Source organism: Ursus arctos, unplaced genomic scaffold, assembly GCF_023065955.2.
Source record: "Ursus arctos isolate Adak ecotype North America unplaced genomic scaffold, UrsArc2.0 scaffold_23, whole genome shotgun sequence".
Lineage (NCBI taxonomy): Eukaryota > Metazoa > Chordata > Mammalia > Carnivora > Ursidae > Ursus > Ursus arctos.
The window spans coordinates 8103955-8124538 of record NW_026622908.1 but is presented as its reverse complement, the minus strand read 5'-3'; the positions used below and the strand labels follow the sequence as shown (position 1 = coordinate 8124538).

General features: G+C 52.4%; 1 protein-coding gene across 2 annotated transcripts in view; it reads left to right on the top strand.

The window, feature by feature from the left end:
- Window positions 1–14490, top strand: part of SERGEF (secretion regulating guanine nucleotide exchange factor) — a 217328-nt gene extending 202838 nt beyond the window's left edge. For both annotated transcript variants that reach the window (XM_048214758.2, XM_048214753.2), the window contains one exon: window positions 14124–14490. In XM_048214758.2, coding sequence (XP_048070715.1) covers window positions 14124–14467 — 344 coding nt within the window. In that variant the 3' untranslated portion in view covers window positions 14468–14490. The remainder of the gene's footprint in view (window positions 1–14123) is intronic.
- The last annotated feature ends 6094 nt before the right edge of the window (window positions 14491–20584 follow it).

Below are 20584 nucleotides of genomic sequence, written 5' to 3'. Positions count from 1 at the left end.
AGGAAAATAAAGCAGTGTGAGGGGGTAGCAGGATGGGGTTGAGTGGTCAGGGAAAGTTCTCTGAGGAAGTGACATTGAAACAGACCTGAATGAATGGAGGGAGGGTGGGCACCATGTGGATACCCAGAGAGGAGAGTCCCAGGCAGAGGGAGCAGCCAGGGTGAAGGCTGCAGCTGGAAGCCTGACTGGCCAATTGGAGGAACGGCAAGAAGGCCACTGTGTGGGGACAGGAGCAGCAGCATAGACATCAGAGAGGTAGCTGGGGCCCAGATGGTGTGGAACCCTGTAGACCAAGGCCCAGACTTTGGATTTCCTTCTGAGCTAAGGCACCACTGGAAGATTTGCACTCTGGGGGCACATGCCCGGCCTTGCCCTTAGGCCTCCCCAGCTCCTGAGGTGTGTGTTCTTCTCAGGGCCAGGGCCTGAGCTGCCCCTCTCGCGGGCCCTCATTTTGTGCGGCTTCACACTCCCCAGGAACACGTTCGATGGCCTGGCAGCAGGAGCTGCAGCGTTTCCCCAGCAGCGCAGACCCCGCAGGCTCTCGGATTACCATTGCCACTCCTCCCGCTGACGCCCCCTCCCCCCCGGGGGCGGGGGTGGAGTGCTGTGCTGATGTGGGTCCCCGCCGGCAGCCCTGGCCACTCACCAGGCTACTGGCAGGCTCCTGCTTCCTGTCTGACCAGCAGGAGAACTTGGGTTATAATTACCCAAAGGGCAGTTTTGCATTCAAGCATTATGCATTTTTTTATGAAGTAGGGATGTGCACAAAGGGAATTTATATTTATTAGCCTGACTAGTATGCATGCATCCCCATCATGCACTTCATTCAAGAAAATACAGGAACAGAGACTGGACCTCAGAGTGATGAAGGCACCAAATCAGGCCCCATGGAGTGAGAAGCAGTTACCTAGAGCTGCCCGCTGCTCACCTGGGAGCGCCTACGTTTGTCATTCCTGCGCTTTCCCAGTTCTCTCTCAGGTTCATAATCTCTTAGGCTCATCAGAAGTCTGTCTTTTGGGGCAAGTATTCATTCATTCATTCATTCATTCATTCATTCATGTCTAATAGGCACTTCTACCTTAAAATGTCCAGAACCAAACTCTCGGGTTTTCTCGCCAAGCCTGGCCCTCCCCCAGGCTCCTCGGCCCATCAATAGTGCTACTGGAGTGAACCCCCCCATTCATTCACTCCCTGTGTCAGCACATCAGCAGGTCCTAGACACCCTACTATCAAAGTAGAGTGACTCTGTCCATGCCCACTGCCCCCAGCCGCTCAGCCTCGCCCCCTCGTGCCGTCCTCGGAATGTCTCCCTGTTTCGCCTTTCACAGAGCAGCCTTTTCAGACGGAAGTCAGGTCTTCTCAGTCCCTGCTTAAAACCCTCCAGTGGCTTCTCAGCATTCTCAAAATAAACTCCTAGCTCCTCAGCAGGCCTCCCCTCCCTCCCAAGGCCCACCCCACCCCAGCTCCCGGGGGTCCACACAGGCACGGCCTCCTCGCCGCTGTTCCTGGACCTGGCAGGACGTCCCCCTTCGGGACTCTATTTATCGTGGCCTCGGCCTGGAGAGCTCTTCCTCCAGGTGTTTGTGTGGCTGGCTCCTTCTCGTCCTCCAGGGCACAGCTCAGAGGCCACCTCCCTGGAGAGGACTTCCTGACCACCTGTCCTTCTCATCGCATCATTCCATTCTGTTTCATTATAGCTCTGCTCGCCAGTTGCATCTGTGGATCCCTGCTTGTTGCTCCCCCGTTAGAATGTACGCCCCTGGAGGACAGGGGCCTGTGTCTTATTACTGCCCTACTTCTCCCGCTAGAGCCATGCGTGAACCTTCGGGCACTCTAGAACCATTCCTCCACTCATGTGTTCACTCTGATGGATAAAACCATAAGTAGGTGGAGCACAGAGGACTTAGGGCAGTGGAGCTATTCTGTCTGATGCTGTAATGGTGGATACATGTCATTGGGTATTTGTCTAAACCCACAGAATGTACTACAACGCCAGGAGTGGCCCCTAACGTCAGCCGTGGGCTTTGGGCCGTAACGATGTGTCCGGGTAGGTTCATCGACTGTAGCAAATGTACCGCTCAGGGGAGGGATGTTGACAGTGGGGAAGCTGTGAGTGTGTGGGGGCGGGGAGCTTTCTGTACTTTGTGCTCAGTTTTCCATGAACCTGAAACTGCTCTAAAATAGAGTTTTCTTAGAAGGAAAACAATACATTCATGTAAATTAAAAGGATTAATCCCTTAGTTTTTTTCCTATTTTCTACTACTATGTTCCTTTCCTTTCCTTTCCTCTTTTCTTTTCTTTTCTTTCCTTTTCTTTTCTCTTTTCTTTTCTTTTTTCTTTTCCTTTCTGTCATGAAGTTCAATAAAAATTTACTATCTGAAAAGAGAAAAGTAAGGAAGAACCAGACTCTCTTCCCAAAAGGGTTTGATCCCCCGGAGGAACGGGCCGCTGCTCTTCCGGGTGCCCCAGACCCAGCACCCGCGCTGTCTGAGGGCTGCTCGCTGTGCCAAGAGCAGTGAACTGAATCAGGTGCGGCACCAAACACAGGGCGGACGCTCAGTAGGCGTGTAGTAAGTGACTGGAGAGTGAGGGAGAGTTCCTTCTCAGGTGTGTGCTATCCAGCGGTTTCTCTCTAATCTTCTGATCTGCATGTGGATTGCTCTGGCCCTGGCTCTGGGCTCCAGAACAGACCTTCTCACCCCCACCCCCGCTGTTGCTCTAACTCCCAGCCTCCTCTCCTGCACACTGGTGATTCCCAAAGAGGCGCAGGGAGCAAAGCGTAGAGACGCTCTGTTGATGACCAGGTTCCAGAAATGGCAGGAGTCCCACTGCCCCTGGTCCCAGAGCTGCATCTGTGCCCCCGCCCCTCTCAGGTGCCCCTCAGGGATGGCTGTTCATTTAATAAGATGATAATTAATGGAGACAGCTTGAAAGTTCTGGCCAGGTCCAGAACAGCAGCCCGCAGGAGAGGCCAGGGGAGACAGCACAACTTCTCGTGCTCAGTTTAGGAGTATACGTGTGGGCTGTGGGCTCAGCAGGCGTCAGCAGGCTTGGACTCCAGTGCAGCTAATGTGACCTCAGGCTACACTGATAGAGACAGCCTCTGGGACCAGGTATACCGGCAGTGGGGCGCATGGGCCCCAGAGCCCTTGGCCAGGTCTGGGAGCACACTCAGAGAGGGGTGATGGCAACCTGGAACCTACGGAGAGCAGGGTCCCTGGCTGGCAGTGAGGACAGGTCACCAGGTTGTACAGGGGATGATATGTCACCTCCAGTGAAGAAATCTTAGAGGACAGGAGAGCTCCTTGCAACATGTGAAGGAACGGAACTCCAGAGATGCCACCCTGTGCCCTTAACGCTCCACCCACCAGGGCCAGACCCCTGCTGGCAGGACCAGGCTGCATAGCAGGCCTACTCATTCCAGCATCTCTCCCAGCCCGTTTCTTCCTCCACAGAGTGTGACCACAATGCCATCTTCCCAGGGCTGCCCTGTTAAATGGGGTGGGTCATGCAAAAGCCTTGGTACCATACATGGTCACAGTAGGCCCTCGACAGGCTTAGTTGCCTTCTCTGTTCCCTCTCCCGGCACAGCCAGGAAGCCCAGAGAGCCAGCAGTTCCGCAGAGAACACAGAATTCAGAAAGACAATCTGTGGGGAGGATTTCAGTTGTTTATAAAACAGGCCAACACGTTTCCACCTCGTAAGTTCTAAATCCATCATTCCTAGCTCCCTAGATCTAAGAATAGTCCCCCAGCGGAGCCAACGTGCCGCGTGCCGCAGCACGCTCTCTGCGCAGGTGACTGGGGAAATGTAGCCACAGCAGCCCCAGCACCTCCTACTCTGGGGGGGTGGGAAGGCTGGCCCCTGCCTCTCCCAGCTTTGCTGCTTCAGAACCTCTCCCAGACTCAGTTTTCTCTCCCATGCGGTGTGGATCCAACGCCTTCCTCACTGGGCCGCCCTGACCGCCACATGCAGTGCCCGGAGCAGTGCAAAGGGGGGGCGGAGAGCAGCGGGAAAGTTCGTGGAGGCGAGGACCCCCACTCTGGGCCTCACTTTCCTCTTAGGTAACGGGACAGAAATTGACAAAGAACTGGGCAACTTTTGGAGATAGGGGGTTTTAAAAGAGGTTCTCAAGCAGTCCCAGCCTTGCAGCCTCAAAGTGAGACCTATGAGGGCAAACCCAGAAATTCAGTGCATTTCTATTTATCATCTGAACCAAGGCCATTCGTCTGTCTGGTGTGAGGGAGCCAACCTGAAGGCCTGGGGCCTGGGTGGGTATGCCCCCACTCTGCTCTTCGGCCTCTCCCTTCCTCCCTCTCTCATGCACGTCCACACCCACCTGCACCACCGCACAAGCTCTCCACGGTCAGAGGGACTTCTGATTTGTCACCATAGGAGGGCCCACGCCAGCCAGGGGCTTGGAACCTCCAGCGGCAGGCCGCCTGCTGCTCTCCTGGGCAGCCTCCCAGCCATTCCAGCCTTCTTCCTGAGAGTGAGCTGAAATCGGTTTGCCCATGGCATCTCCTCCCTCCCCACATCTGTAGGCTGTCTTTTGGCCCTCCAGGAGAGAACAAGGCAGCTCCCTTCTCTCACTAGCCATTCATTCATTCATTTGTTCATTTGTTTGTTGGTTCATTCCCGTAACAGGTATTTATTTATTAAGTACTAATATATGCTAAGCACTGTTAGGTGCTGGGATACTGCAGCATACAAAACTGAGTCCCTGCTTTCAAAGAGCTGTGTTCTGGTCAGGAGAGATAGATAATAAACCGACAGTAAAAATATAAAGAAAAAGCAGGTGAGGAGACAGAGGTGGAGAGGGTCATAAATAGCTATTTCACATAGAGTTGTCAGGGAAGACCTTTCAGATAAGGTGACATTTGAACACATACCTGAGCAGCATGAGGGAGTGAACCTGTGGATATCAGCGGCAAGGGCATTCCAGCCAGCAGGAACAACAAGTGCAAAGGTCCTGAGGTGAGTACTGTTTGAGGAGCAAGAAGTCAGCGTAGCTGTTGAGATGTCAGCAGGGTAGAACACATGGGACTTGAGGTCAGAGAGGATGCTGTTGTTTATCGGAGTAAGCAGAGAAGCCACTGGAGGATTCTGAGTGAGCAGTGCTGTGTCTGACTTAGGTTTTAACAGGATCACTCAGGCTCTGTGTGGAGGACAGACCGTGAGAGGCAAGAGAGGCAGCAGAGAGAACAGTATGAAACCCTCACAGAGTTCCAGTGTGAGGTGATGGGGCTGGCGAGAAGTGGCCAGGTTCTGGCCGTGTTCTGAACGTTACCTCCCTGAATCCCTTCTTCCACAGGCCCTCATCTTTTCTTACACGCGAACACTCCACCCTCCTCTGCCTTGCCTTCAGCCTTCACCCCCATCTTCTCAGTGCATTCTCAGTGCTGCCGTGGATCCTGGTCTGCAAGGGCCCCGAGGCCAGACCGCTTCCACTGACAGCCTTCCCTGAGGCAATTTGGGCCACAATCCCAGAACATCTCCAGAGTGATTCTGTGGGCGAATAGCCCCACTTTCTGATTCTGGAATGGCTTCTTCCTGCTGCCTCAGCTCCTGCCTCAGGCATCCTTGGCCCTAGAGAGTGAGGGATGGACTAGTTATTGGAAGGGTCCTGCACTGCCCATGCCTCGTCCCTCAGCCGGGCCTACTGGGGCCATTGTCCTCCCGGCCGTTCCCATGACTACTGTCTGTAGGATCTGCCCCTCTTCTGGGCAGTGTGACTGGGGACAGAGACTTGCAGCTCTCTGTTCTTGATGCCTGTGACCAGGCGGCCGCTCTGGCCATGGACCAGGGAATAAAGGCAAGCAAGCAGACACAGGACTGGGGTTGATGGCACCCGATTTCAGCATTATGAGTATGCCCCTCCCTGCTGCCTTCCAGACAGACTGCAGGCGGGGAAAGGGCCACATGTACTCACTTTCCCTTAGTAGCTGGATCCCGATTGCCTGTCCCACGTGCCTGAGGACTGCTTGATGAGTGTGCCCTGTTTTCAGCACCCCAATCCCACCCGGCTCACAGACTGGTGAGCCAAGTGCAAATATAAATACCTATAGAACTAGGAGGGATGTGGTACATATGCTTAGAGGGTTCTGGGTGCTTTAGGAGCTCAGAGGAAGTGAAATTAACAGCCTTCCCACAAGCCAGTGGGACCCAGCCCTACACCCAGCCACTGTTCACTTCCACACCAAAACAGGATGCCATTGGGATCAATGAAAGCAGCTCAGATTGGGCAAATTTCAGTGGGTACCCTCTATTTAAGACTGATGAACTCCTATTTATCCTTCAAAACCCAGCTAAGAATTAACTTTCAGTGACACCCATCTCCTCTCCCCAGCAGAGCATGTCATCCTGTCCTCTATGCTACCTCTGTCCCTTAGAAATACTGTTGAGTTTTTTTTTTTAAATCATCATCCTTTGTTACTACTTTGTAAAATATTTAAACAAATGACAAAATCTTGGTCACTCTTTCCCTCCCATTTCTCCCTCTCTTTCTCCGAGATTGTTCTTAGTTGGGGATGTATTCTTCAAGATCTGTGCGTTTAGAAATAGGTAGGGGATCTACATAAATTGACCATATTCTCTGTATTGTTCTGCAACTGATTTTCTCTTTAAAATGTCTTAGTTATCTTTCATGTCAGGCCAGAGAAAGCTACCTCATTATTTTTAATAGCTGCATAGCATCCAGTTAGTAGGGTTGAATCACAGTTTCTTTAAACCCTCCTGTATTGATGAATATTTTGCCCCCACCCCCGCCCCCACCCAGTCCTTTGCAACTTCAGACAGTGCTGCAGTTAACGCAGTTGTGTGTTGTTCTGTGCGAACACAGGCTACCGGTCCCCATCATCCTCTTTTCTCATGGCCGTCTTCCCCAGTGGACTGGGAGCTCCACGGCAGAAACTGAATTTTCCTCTTCTGGGTCTTGTGTCCAGCACGGGGCCTAAGCAGAAGAGATGCCCACGTGATGCAATAAACGGACTCGTCTGAGCCAAATCATGACAGTGCGAACGGCCCGGGGGAATTTGGGGAGCAGCAGCAAGCCATGGGAGGAGGAGTGACACCGCCAAGACCACAGAGGGCCTGGAGAGCCAGCTAAGAGTGCTGGCCTTGGGCTCCTTGGTGGCAGGAGACGGGAGGTTGTCCCCAGGAGGAGCTACTCCAGGCTGTGCTGCTGCCCGAGCCCCCCACCCGGGCCAGCCGCCTCTGCGTAAAGGGTAGAGTCGCTGTTACGGTCGTCCAGGCAAGACAGGGTGAGGACCTGAACTTCTTTCCACCCTCAAGTCACCACCTAGACCTAAAACACTTCAGGAGGCCTGAATTCTGGGTTCTTCACATGCCTTGCTCACACAGCAGGACCCTAGGGAGCACCCCAGCAATTACCTCCAAAGGGGTGGGATCTGCATGAGCTTTGTGGCTGGACACCCAGAAGTCTTTCCCAAATTTACTCAGCTCCCAGGCCGGCTGTGGCCACACTGACATTTACCAGCTTCCTGAATCCAGGGCCTGCTCCGTGAGGGTACTCAGACCTCACCCGTCCTGTCTCGCTCTGCCTGGAGTGACAGAAGAGCAGCCCCTCCTGGTGCTCTAGGTCTAGGGAGGTCTTTGACGGGAGACAAGGTGAGCCTTTAGTTGCCTGACTTTTTGCCCGCATTCCTCTCTCCCGTCCCCACCAGCAGAGGTGGGAGGGGCAGGGCCTGCGTGGCCTCCTCAGGCTCTGTGCTTTGTGCTCTTCTGCAGAGAGCTTCTCCCGCCAACTGCAGCTCTTGCCTTCCACCGTGGCCCTTGTCCCCACACAGGTGGGCTGTTACTCTGTACCTTTCCCTAATTCCCTGGGAAGCAGGGTTTTTGCTAGAGAGGACAGTGTATTAGCAGAAGCAGCCCCGGGGTCACACTGGCCAGGTTTGAACCCAGCTCTGCTGCTCACCAGCTAAATTACCTTGCGTGGTTCATGCCTTCCCTCTGGAAAATGGGGATAATGTTAGCTTTACCTCACAGTCTGGTTGGGGGGATTCAGTGAACTAAGTGTTTACTACAGGGCCTGGCATACAGTAAGCATTCCGTGACTTTTATTACATTTCACATGATTTGGCACTGGTGAATGAACCTGAGACTTGGGAGTCATGGATTCTAGTCCTAGCTCAGAATGTGTGACCACGAACAAGTTATTTCACCCCTCTGAGCCTAGTTACCTCATCTGTAAGATGGAGATCGTAACACCTCAGAGGTTGCTGTGGTGATTAAGTGCCATCTGTGTGAAATTGGGGAGATCGCAGCCCTCATTCTCGTGGTTGGAGATGGCAGCTAGAGCTCCAGCCACCACATCCACATTCCCAGTGACAAGATAGAAGAAGGAGCAAAGGGTGCATGCCATCCATCTTTGAAGGCAGGGTGCCATAAGCTGTTACAGAACCTTCTGGCATACATCTCATTGGCCATACCCAGCTGCAAGAGAGGTTGGGAAATGTAGTCCTCATTGTGTGGTTCAGAAGGACGCTTTACCACACGTGCGCTGTTGCGCATGCTCAGGTGTTCGCCCCTCTTCAGCAAGGCCCTCCAGTGGAAATGCGGCCTCCTCCCTCGCACTGGGCTGTAATCCCAGCACCATAAGGCCCTAGAAGGACCCAGGTTGCCAAGAAGCTCAGGCAGGTGCCACAAGGCCTGAACAGATTTGAGTATTGTGTCCAGCCTGTGCCAGGACCCTGCCAGTCCCTAGGTTCCGCTGCCTGCAGGGCTCTTAGGCTGACGCAAATGTGGTGGGCCACAAGCCCATCACTTGTCACAGCCTGGATCAGGCCAACTCCATTGAGCCCCATGAGCAGGGGTCTGTACTCTTAAGAGGCTAGGGAATCCCCCAGTAACTGTGGTCTTTCCACCCAAGGCCCAGCAATGAGCCTCGGGGCCAGCGAAGCAGACCTGGATCAGTTGGGTGGGTTTCAGTGCCTCGGGGCCCTGGTAAGTGCCAGGCATGCGGCAGAGAGCCCTCTATAAAGCCAGGAGTCATCCTGTGACCTACCTGTGGCCTTGAAAACTGGGTGTTCTGTATTCCGGGTAGCTTAGGGAGAGGCCTACCGTAGGCCGCGTTCTCCTTCCTCTCACGTCTTCATGAGAACAGCCGGCCCAGTAGCTTCTCGCTGAGGCTGGAGGGGGATATAGGAAACCGATTCTAAAGTGCTGGAGGGGCTCAGTACTTAAAGGTGTCTTCTGTTCAGGGGCTAGCTAATCTTGCACCCCAGCCCTTCCCATCTGCTGGTGCCCCCCCCATGTGGGACATGGGCGAGGCCTCTCTTGCCTTTCCCTCCCCTCCCCGTGGTCTGCTTCATACGTGGGCATGCGCTGTCACGGAGGGTCGGGCACTGTGCCAGGGCATTATGTATGTCCCTCGTGCAGTCCTCCCCCTAGCAACCCTGTGACAGAGATGGGGACAGAGCGACCACGAGCATGCAGATGTCTGGGAGCGTGGGACCCAGGATGGCATAGCACAGTCCACAGCAAATAGTGCAATTCTACATGTATGCCACGGGCCGGCGAAGGGTGGCCCATGGGCCACCTCTGACCTGTGGCCTGTTTTGTGTGGCCCTGTGGGCTAAGAATGGTTTGGAAAGGGTTGTAATAAAGAAGAAGAACATGCAACAGAAACCAAATGAGGCTCTCCAACCTAAAATATTTACTATCCGCCTTTTGAGAACGAATTTGGCAAGGCCCGGTGTATCATGTGCAGCGTCGGCTCGGATGCCGCAGCCACCGCGCCTGGTTCCTGGCGCCTCCGCGGCCTCCTCTACGAAACGAGGATGATCTAGAAAACATGGCTGCCTCACAGGGTTGTCGGAGCTAAATGAGATAAAGACTGTAAAACACCTCACTTCGAGTAGGCTTCTTTGGAAGTAGTGGGGGAGGAAATTTCTGGCCCTTGGCCAGGCTTCTCGACCCAGTGGGCATGAAAGCCCTGGCTCAAGGCCTCTGGCTGCCCCGGCCCCTCGGAGCGAGTTTCCTTTGGCAGGAGGAGAGGGACCTGCCGGCCGCCCGTTGTGCGGCATCCTGCCGGTGGGTCAGCTCTGCCTTCCTCCCGCCCCCATTCCTGCTGACCGTCAGCTGCTGCCACTCACCGGGGCCGGGCACCAGGCCCACGCCAGGTGCCGAGCGAGGCCCAGAGGTACCAGGCCCCTTCCACTTTCCCACCTCGGGCCTCGCACTGACCTGGCTGAGAGTGCTGTATAGCTGTCGGAGCCGCAGCCCGGGGCCCGTCCTCTCTGCGTGCATTTCCTCGCCCGTGGGCCAAACAGGGGGACATCTGTGTTTCCCCAAACCGGAGCTCTTGGCCAGTGATTCCCTTCCTACTAGGGGAAAGGAAAAGGAAGGGTAATCCCGGGCCAGCCAGCCTCCCCCTGTGAAAAAGTGGTCTGTGCAACAGATTTTCAGTGGATAAAGAGTGAAATGTAAAGATTAAAAAAAAAAAAAGAAAATCAAATCATTGAAAAATCAAAAAAGAATATTTCCTGATAAGATAGGGATGGGCTTTCAGTTCTTAGAAGAAGTAGAAGAAATTATAGAGGATCAATGAATTTTAGTACAAAGAACCACAAAGCTGATTTTATATCAAAAGACCCAAAACAAAATTTTAAGTCTGAGAAAAAATATGTATGCCGGATATGGCAGAGAAAGAATTAATATTCTTAAAACAAAAATCTTTAAAACAAGGAGGTTCTTGACTGAGAACAGTAACAAATATTTATATAGTACTACGTGCTGGGCACCATTCTAAGTACTTTATACTTACTTACCGATTTAATTCTTGTAAACAACTTTATGGTAACAGTACTATTGTCCCCATTTAACAGATGAAGGAATTGAGACACAGAGATGCTAAGTAACTTGACCAAGGTCACTCAGCTAATAAATGGAGGAGCTGGGATTTGAACCCAGACCATCTGGCCCTTGGGTCTGACACGTAAAGCCTTCTGTACTAAACAGGAAAAAGATACAAAGCAGACAGTACACAAAAGAGGAAATACAAATATCTGAGAAACATAAGAATTATTTTTCAGTTTCGATGGCAGTAAAGTACCAATAAAAGCAATGACATACTTTTTCTGTCTTCAAATTAGAGATTTTTAAATGTTATAATAAACAATAAATACTGGCAGTGCTGGAGTGAAATGGAGACTTCGCAGGTTGCTGTAATTATATTCAGGTGGCCTTTTTGAGAAAATACTGTGGAAGCACTCAGAACAGCACTCAGGAATCTCAGAAATGTCCATGCCAGTTGATGAGGAATTCCCATTCGAAGAATCTAATTTGAGAAAGCAATTAGATAGACAACGATTCACGCGTGCAAAGATGTTCATAGGAATATTGTTCCAAATAATGAAAGATTAGAAACAACCTATGTATCTGATAATAGGATACAGGTTAAGGAAACTGTTGAATCTGTGCAATGGACAATTAGACGGTCATTTTAAAGGACTTTGTTAACAAAAGATACCATAAGCGAAGTGAAGAGACATACCATGGACTTGTGGGAGAAGACACTTAGAATGCATAGCACAGCGAGGAATTATGTAAATAAAGGAACACGCACAAAAAGCTTACAAATCGGTAAGAAAAAGGCAAACAGAAAAACAGGTAAGGAACGTACAGAGGCCATTCATAAGAAGAGGCAACTCAGGGCGATACATGAAGTGACAATCCGTCTCACTAGTAGTCAGGCAAATGCAGATTCATTCATTGTACTTAGCAGAATAGCAAGAGTCTAAAGGCAAAGATGGAGGGAAGCACTCAGGTCCATCGCTGATGGGGCTGGACGCGACTGCAGCCACTGTGGACGGCTGTTGGGCCATACCTAAGTCCAAACACGTGACTCCACCACCCTCACACTTCTAGGGACCAACCCTGCACAAACACCACTTTGTACAAGGGGACACGCTCAAGAACGTTCATGGTAGTGCTTCTTTTAATAGCAGCAATATTACTGTTATTGTATATTATTGTATATTATACATTATATTGTATAATAAAATAGCAACAGTTATCATTAAAGAACTGTCCATCAGAAGGGAAATAGGTAAGTAAAATCTGACTTCTACCTGATGGGATACTATGCACAGCTGAAATAAACGAACTCGATCCCTAACTATCAGCACAGATAAATTTCAAAAAACAATACTGAGAATAAAGAGCAAGTATAGGGGCGCCTGGGTGGCGCAGCGGTTAAGCGGCTGCCTTCGGCTCAGGGCATGATCCCGGCGTTCTGGGATCGAGCCCCACATCAGGCTCCTCTGCTATGAGCCTGCTTCTTCCTCTCCCACTCCCCCTGCGTGTGTTCCCTCTCTCGCTGGCTGTCTCTATCAAATAAATAAATAAAATCTTAAAAAAAAAAAAGAGCAAGTATAAAAAGATATCTCAATGATACTATTTATGTAAATCTTTAAAACAAACTAAAAGCATTACAGAGTATTTAAGGGCATGTAGGTAGAAAGTATAAAACCAGCACACCAGTAATGAACACCAGCTTCGAAACAGCGGCTGTCTCCTGGAGAAGTGGCTGGAGGGCAAGAATGGGAGGCGGGGCTTAGACTGTTTCTTTCTTTATGATTTTTTATTTTTTTTTAAGGGAAGGGTTGAGCAGATACAGCAAAATGTTGACTAATGTTCTAAGTCTGGATGGGGCATGTGTCTTTTCTGTTAAATCATTTTTTGTATCTTTCTGCATAGTGAACTATTTCAAAATTTCAAACAAATTATTTTTAATTTAGTTTTTGAATAATTTGCAGTTCTGTGGAGAAGTACTTGTGCTATAGTAGTGAAGAATGAAAGCAGGACAAAATGTACACAAATATTTACAAATTTCACAAATTAAAGGTCTTGAGAGAGACTACAATATTCATACTAGTGGCGAGACTCAAAGTCTGCTTTTTCTTTACACTCATCCATATTTTCCATTTTTTGTCATGAAGATGTATTAGTTTAATAAACTGGACAAAATTTTTTTTAATGACTACAGGAAAACATAAGTGATTTTGGCTCTAGGAAAGGGTCTAAAGGCTAGGAAGAGGGTGTGTGATGGGGTGTGGGCGTCACAGGCTATAGGAGAAATCTGTGCTCGAATACTGGCCTGCAGACTCTCTGGCTCTGTGCCTCAGTTCGTTCAATCTTTAACCCCATCAGTGAGCCCTTATTGAGCACCAGCTGTGTGCCAGGCTAGGGATACAGCAGGGAACGGAACACAGTCCTTCCCTCCCTGTAGAGCAGATAGTCCAGGGAGAGGGGACAGTACGCACATCACCACACAAGTCATCGGTCCACCGCAAAGTGCGAGGGCCCCCATGAGGGGAGAGTCCAAGGGCGATAGCAAGAATCTAAGTTGGATTGGGTGGCCAGGGAATCGGACTGCAGAGCGACATGTAACTGGAATCTAAAGGACGAGGAGGTCTGGAGCCCAGTAAAGAGAGGGCCTCTAGAGAAAGGAAGGCTGGTGAGGCCTATGCAAGGAAGCGAAAGAAGGCAGGGGTTCTGGAATGCAGTGGGATGGGGGAGGAGTTGCTCAAGGGGAGGCCAGCAAGGTAGGCAGGAGCCAGATCACTCAGGGCCTTGCAGGCCAAGGAAAGGACTTTAAGGGCGAGGGAAGTCGCTGCAGTCACTGCTGGGGACCTGCAGACCTGCAGGTGTCAGAGATCACCTAGATGCTCTTTGAGGGCTGGGCTGGGTGGTGCGCGGCCCGGTTAGTCTGTTGGCTGTTGGCATGGCTCCGCGTGTGGGAGAGTGGTGTCAGCATCAGGGACGGCGGTGGAGATGGAGAGACGCGGAAAGATTTGGGGTCTTTCTGGAGGCAGAGTTGGCAGGTTTTGGATCATGGTGGGTGGGGGCCGGTGGTAGAGGAGGTTATAGTCAGGGAGGGCCAAGGAGGAAGGCCGTGTTTGGGACAGGACAGTTGTGGACTAGGGGAGTGGGAGACGCTGCAAAGGCTCTGGGGGGCAGAGTGGAAGCCAGGGTAGTGAGCATGCCACCACGTAGGGTCGAGCTTTGGTTTCTTCGTGGTGCTCCCTGTGCCCCCAGGGTGAGTGTTTCAGCCCTGTGCTCAAAACCTCTTCTAGAGCAGTCTTCTCTCTCTTTCACAGGAGGGACGTGTTACTCTTGGGGCTGGAACGAGCACGGCATGTGCGGGGATGGCTCCGAAGCTGACATCTGGGCCCCGAAGCCCGTGCAGGCTCTGCGCTCGTCACTGGGACTCCTTGTGGGCTGTGGGGCTGGCCATTCCCTGGCCCTCTGCCAGCTGCCAGCCCTCCCTGAGTTGGGCCGGTGCCCCAAGGTCACTGGCTCTTCCCCAGATGCCACTGAGGACGCTGAATCTCGGGAAGCCATGAACGAAGAGAGAAATTGGAAGGAAAGGCAACCAGAAACTTCTACCCGAAGCCCATCTGGCAGGTCCAGAAATGAGGGGCTTGTGACAGGGGCCCTTTAATAAAAACAGCCTTTCCCACCCAATGTGTTCCCAGAGGATTGCTTGGTCAGGTTGTGGGGCTGGCCTGAGAAGGGCTCCAGAGGCACTACGATTGGGCTGACCACAGGCCAGAACGATGGGAGGCGGCATGGCCAGTGTCTGGGGTTCAAGGACACAGACGGATGGGAACAGGGACCCCCATGAGGGCAATAACAAGAACCCAAGTTGGTTGCAAGGCTGGGGAATCTGGTCTCTAAGCAACATTTAAATTGAAATCGCCAAAGGACATGGAAAACAGCAGGCTCCAGCCTGTCTTTACCTAGTGGGGACAGAAAACCCAGCCCCGTCCCTTGTGATCATTATGGGCCAGCAGCCTTCGGGATTCTCAGTGCCTGGAGCATTAGTTTGCTGGCTCAAGGACGTTGGGGTACCCTGGTCAGGCAGGTGGGTACTCGGACGGAAAGGAATTCTTGTCTTGGTGACTGGGTGAAGGGAAAGGGGAGAAGGCTCTGGACACGGGGCTGGAAGGAAGTGGAGATGAGTGAGTGGAGGAAGAGACAGAGAAGAGAAGAGACTTCTGGGAAGACCTAGCAGAGGAGACGCCTGGGGCAGACAAGGGAATCTAGAACCAGTGAGCTCTCAGAAGATCAGTGTCTTCATCCGAGCCAGGCAGGACCCTGGATCTGGTCTGTGTAACTAGTAGCCATGCTGGGTAGTTTCAGAGGAGGGATGGTCCACAGCATGGGAAGGGGAGTCTGACCCTAACCCCTGACATCTGCCCCTAGGCCCTCCTTGCCTCTGCAGGAGGAGGGCCTTCAGGTAAAATGGGCACCAGGCTTCCCCAGGTGGCAGCTGTGGCTCTGGGGGACATAGTGCCTGTGTCTCTGCTATGACTGGCAGCAGGCCTTTGGCCAGAGGGCTTCAGAGAATGGCTTTCCCCGGAGGACTGTGTGGCAGTGTCACCAGCTAGCTAGCCCCATCTGTGGCCCGTTCCACACCACCTCCCCTCTGTGACTCAGGAGAGGGCTGGGTCTGTGAGGGCTAGGCTTTAGGAAGTTACAAAACCCCAGGACATCGGAGCAGAGGACTGGAGAGACGACCTCCTAGCCTAGCGGCCTTCCAGGTGCATTTGTTAGAGCCCTAGAAGTCTCCAGAGAATTCAGTGGCCGCCTGGTGGGCTGTGAGTGAAGGAAAGCCATGTGGACAGAGGTCCAGGTCCCCTCCCTCCAGCTTATTCACAGCAGCTTTATTTTCATCTGTATTATCTACTGGGCTTCACACAAGATTTCACTTGACAAGGTGAGAAAAACTTGAGAAAGCTTTGAAACCACTGGTCTTATCCAACATTTTCATTATTCGTTTGGGAAAAGAGAGGCCTATAAAGGGGAAGGGGCCACACACCTCACTCCCGGCCCAGGGTCCTGATTGGGAGGGGACCCATCCAGAGCCTTGAGGCAGACCAGGGGGGCCGACGAGGGGCAACCCTGGGACCAGGAGTGGATTCAGCCCAGTGGAGGGGGTGAGGACAATCTTGAGCTCCCCAGGCCGGAACCTAGAGACCACCCACAGCCATTGGCTGCCCTTGACACCAGTGCATGGTGTGCAGTGCTCCCGATGTTGGATCCTAGGAATAGCACTGCGCTGGCCAGCAAAGCCCTTGGGTGCCGGCCTCCCAGAACCAGTAGAGGCTAGAACAGCCTCTAAGTACTTCTGCAGTGGGAAGGACATCTCTGTGCACTCTGAGCTGATCTTGCCAGGTCCCACACCCTCAGAGATGGAACAGTGGGATGGCCCAGAGATGACCCATACTGGAGCAAGCCTGCAGTTACTGGCTGCCGCGTGCCCCCACCCTGCCCTGCCATGGTCCTACAGGTGAAATGGTCAGCATCAGACACACAGGCCAGAAAACAGGCCCACACCCAATAGTCCTCAGGCCCATACTTCCTAAACAGGCTCACTGCTCACAAGGAGCCAAGACACTCTCCCACAGCACGGCAGCACAGGGGTCCCTCCCGCCTCCTTCAGTGCCTGCTAGAAGAAGCCCCAGTTCCAAGTCTTCCGCTGAGCCCTGGTGCTTCTCCCGAGGCCCTTTGGCATAAGAAAGGAGCGTCTCAGGGCTCCTTCCCAGCCTGAAAGACTGGGACCCAGACTCTGGTTCGGAAACTGACTCAGACCCTTCTTGCAAGCCTGTGGGGGCCAGACTGTCCTCACATGGAGGAGTGAATGGCTCCCGGCACTAGACAACAGCGCAGACAGCCCTGTCTCCTCGGGTTCCTCTGTTCTGTCTTCCCTACCACAGCCACCGCCTTGGTCCCAGTCCGTCCACTGGGCCTGATGAGTGCCCGGAAACTCCGGGGGCTGTCGACAGTGTCACCCGCATGTTTTCTGGACCCTTTGATTCCTGTGGTCATTCTCAGACTTGTCGATGTGCAAGCCCCTCGTTCCCAAATAGACCCTGGGCTCTTCGAGAGCGAGGGACCGATCTTGGTGGATTCTGGAACCCCTTCACCAAGGACGGGTCCTGATACAGAAGAAGTTCCCGATAAATGTTAATGAATGAACTGATGAGTGCACTCTTAGGGCCACCGTGGGGTAGGGAGGTTAAATGAGGGGGTCACGATCCCTTCACCCGCGCCTATCCTCTGTTTATCTCTTAGACGTGTGCAAGAACTATGCTGTGCAGGTTATAACCAGTTGGTAGTCAAGGTCAGTATCCTCCACCCGGTTAGCTAATGCACCATAGGAGCCAACTTGAGTAAATACCCACTCATTTTTAAAAATTACTCTTGTACTGATAGGCCAAGTAGATTGGCCTTGGTACTCCTCCCACATGAGGAGGACGAAGGGAACAGAAGAGGGGCGTGAGGCCCCTGCTGTGCTCACGGGTCTTGGGCCTGGCGTCTGCAGTGACTGTGTATGGTCACCACGTTCCAGGTGTTAGTGGGCTGTTCACATCCTCACCTGTCTGCCACACACTCTCCCCTCCAGGTCACAGGCACCCCTCTTCCTTTGATACCCTCACCACCTTTGATCCCAGTAGGCTGTCAGATCCAAACTAGATGAGGCTGTGCTTGCAAAGGTGAATCCGAACCTGGGGCTCGGAGGAAAGCGCTCCCCACCCCCACACCCAGGCACCTGCCACTTCAAAGACGGAGACTCAGTAATAGATGGGAATTGGGAGTTAGCCCGTTAGGCGGGACATGGTGGGACGGTCAGAGGGAGGGAGTTCCAGGTCCTTGGGTGCACACGTGTAACTGCTGACTCACCGAGCCACTGGGGCACAGACATGAGAGTCGGAAGAGGACCGGGGGCGGGGGGCGTGCTGGACAATTGAAGCAGCTTCAGTTTCCTCCTTAGGGCAACAGATGTTCAAGCAGGAGAGTGAGGTAGCCAGGTGCGTGTGTGGAAGGCTCTGAGCAGCACGGAAAGCGGCTGCTTCCATCATACCCGTGGCGCTTCGTGAAGGAGGACAGGAGGCCAGGTCCTGAGGGTCTGGGATTCGGGACCAGCCATGCTAGTGTTCCTATCAGTTCCGGGCTTTAGCCCCAGGAAGGCCCCAATTATCTAGAGACAGCTTCCCCTGAGCCCTGGCGTCAGCCCGCCTGGGTTAAAATCTTCCTTCATCTTTCATTGGCTGTGTGGCTTTGGGCCAGTTATTGACCTCTCTGCACCTGTCCGCTAGCCTCTAAAATGGGCAGGTGGAATTACTGAGGGCTGTCGTTAGGCCATGTTTCCCACGTGCCCCCCACACGCAGGCGCTCCGTGTACGTTCATCTCTTTTCCACATTAGCTACTATGTCCCGGAACACCTACGCTGCAAATGGCTTTGTGTTAAGTCCCCTTGGGTCCACCAGACGTCCTGCCTCCAGGCTGGGTCCCAGGTGGAGTGAATATGACGTTCCCTGCGGTGGCTGAGGCTGCTTGGCTTCCACATCCCGATACTTGTGAACGGCCATGACACACATAGTGTGACCCGGCGGCTCTTTAGCTGCATGACCCCTTGGGCTTGCCTGTACCCATTGCCCCACCGACCCCCAGGCCTTGACTCCCGGGCCACACAGGGTGGAAGTTCAGGCAAAGGCTCCGAGGGCACAAGGCACTGCTTGATGAGAATTCACACCCTCCTTCAGCCCCCACCCACCCATCTGACGGCTGACTCAGGCCCTGCTGGGGGCCTCAAGGGAGCTGAAATCCGGAGAGACTGACACCCACTTGTTTGTGGCCCTGGGAAGACCGTTCTCCCCTGCGGACCTCACTTAACATCTATAAAATGCTCAAAGGCTGACTGCCATGACCGTGAGGGACTTTCCACCTGAACATTCCTGGATTCTCGAATGGATAAGGAAAGAATTGGAACCCCAGTGCCCACTCTATTCCCCCACGAGAAACCAAGTGAACAACCCACGCAAATCGAGATCCCCGAGAGAGGGCTCCCCCCCTTCAAGAGCCTCCAGGCTGAGTGAGATGTGTGCAATAAGGGGGTCAGCCAGACCGGACCCAGCAGCGTGCAGCGGGGTAGGGCACCCGGACCTGTCAGCCAGCCCCCTGCCTCTGCCACCATCAGATTCACGAACGGCCCTACGAGGGAGGTGACTAAGGTCTGCACGGGAGCTGGGAGTCTGACATGGCCAGACTCAAGGAGTCATCAATATGGCATGACTCGCAGAGAAGTTTCCGTGTCAGTGAACGCCTAGAGGATGTGCTCCTTTTAGGGTCAAGTCCTTGTAGGCCCCATCCCTTCAGAGAACTGTCTCCCTCCCCAGACCAAAGAGGAAGAACCTGTCTTTTCCCAGCAGGAGGACAGCCAGCACCTTGGCTAGGTCCTCAAGACCAGAGGAGCGAGGGTTCAGGTTTACCCCAGCCCAGCCCAGCTCAGCAGGCCTGATCACAGGCGGAACCGAATTGCGACACTGCCCACGGCAATAAAAACCCAAATCCGTGCTTCATCTCAAAAGTCAGCTTTTTATTATGGAGGGCCAGGGCCCAAGGAGGGGGGGAGGGTGTTGGGCTAAAGCAGCATTGCTCTCTTTCCAGGAAATGTTGCGAGCTGCAGTGAAAGCTCGAGATGTTGCATTTTTTTTTCAATTCAAGCATGTGTTTTTCAAAAATATCATCCTTCCCCACCCCCACCCCACCACTAATTTTAGAATCAGATCCAAGCCAAGCTACTGTCCTCTGTTTCTGTTGGGAAAATACTATATTTATTCAAGATGCAGAAGTGAGTCTCTGCAAACCTCCGATGGCTTCAGGAAAACAAATCTGCTTTAGACTCTACAGAACCCATGATACAAAATTTATTTCATGCTAGAATCGCTTTGCATAACATTGGGCATGCAGTTTTTTACTCTGAAGTACTAAATTGCATACAATGCCAGGTTGTGCCTTAATAAAGGTGGAGGAGGGCCGCCCCTCCCGTGGTCCTGATCTTTTGGTGATCTAAAGTAACCCTCGGAAGATCCGTACGGTGTTGATTATTTACTATGAACAATTTGTTATGAGAGCTGGTCACAGTGAATCTACACGCCAAGACGACAGAATCAACCTAGACTAGCCGCTGTCAGGGGTCTTGGGAAGACGTCCGCTGGGTCACAAGCATGCCAGACAGAGAAGGAAGAAAGCAGCAGTGCGTGTTTCCACGATTCTATTTGGAGCAAAGTTCTCAGTTTCCGCGTGAGAGATGAACTATGAAGGTGAGGTCAATATGACCGATGACTGACCGACTGCCCTTTTCGGAACCTTGACTCTCGAGCTCGTGTACAAAAAGGGAAGCCATCCATTCCCCGTGCCCACCCCTCCCCCCACCCCCAGAAAGGTACAGGTTTCTACCGAGCGCCGTTACAGTCTGGCTCCAGCAACGTGTGTAAAAGTAAAGAGCTTTGAAAGAAAATAGAAGACTTTTGCTTTTTTCTTGTTGGTGGTGTTTGGGGTGATCATTACAGTTGCAGGGGGTTGGTGGGTTTGGTTTACTGGGTTTTCTGTTTAACTTCATGCAAGTCATGCTAAGGAACCCCTCCACCCCCCTCCCCAAATAAAATAAAATGTAAAAAAAAAAAAAAAAAAAAAGAAAAGAAGAGAAAAGAAAAGAAAGAAAAAAAAAGAAAGAAAAAGAAAAGAAGGAAAAGAAATCCTCTACGGTCA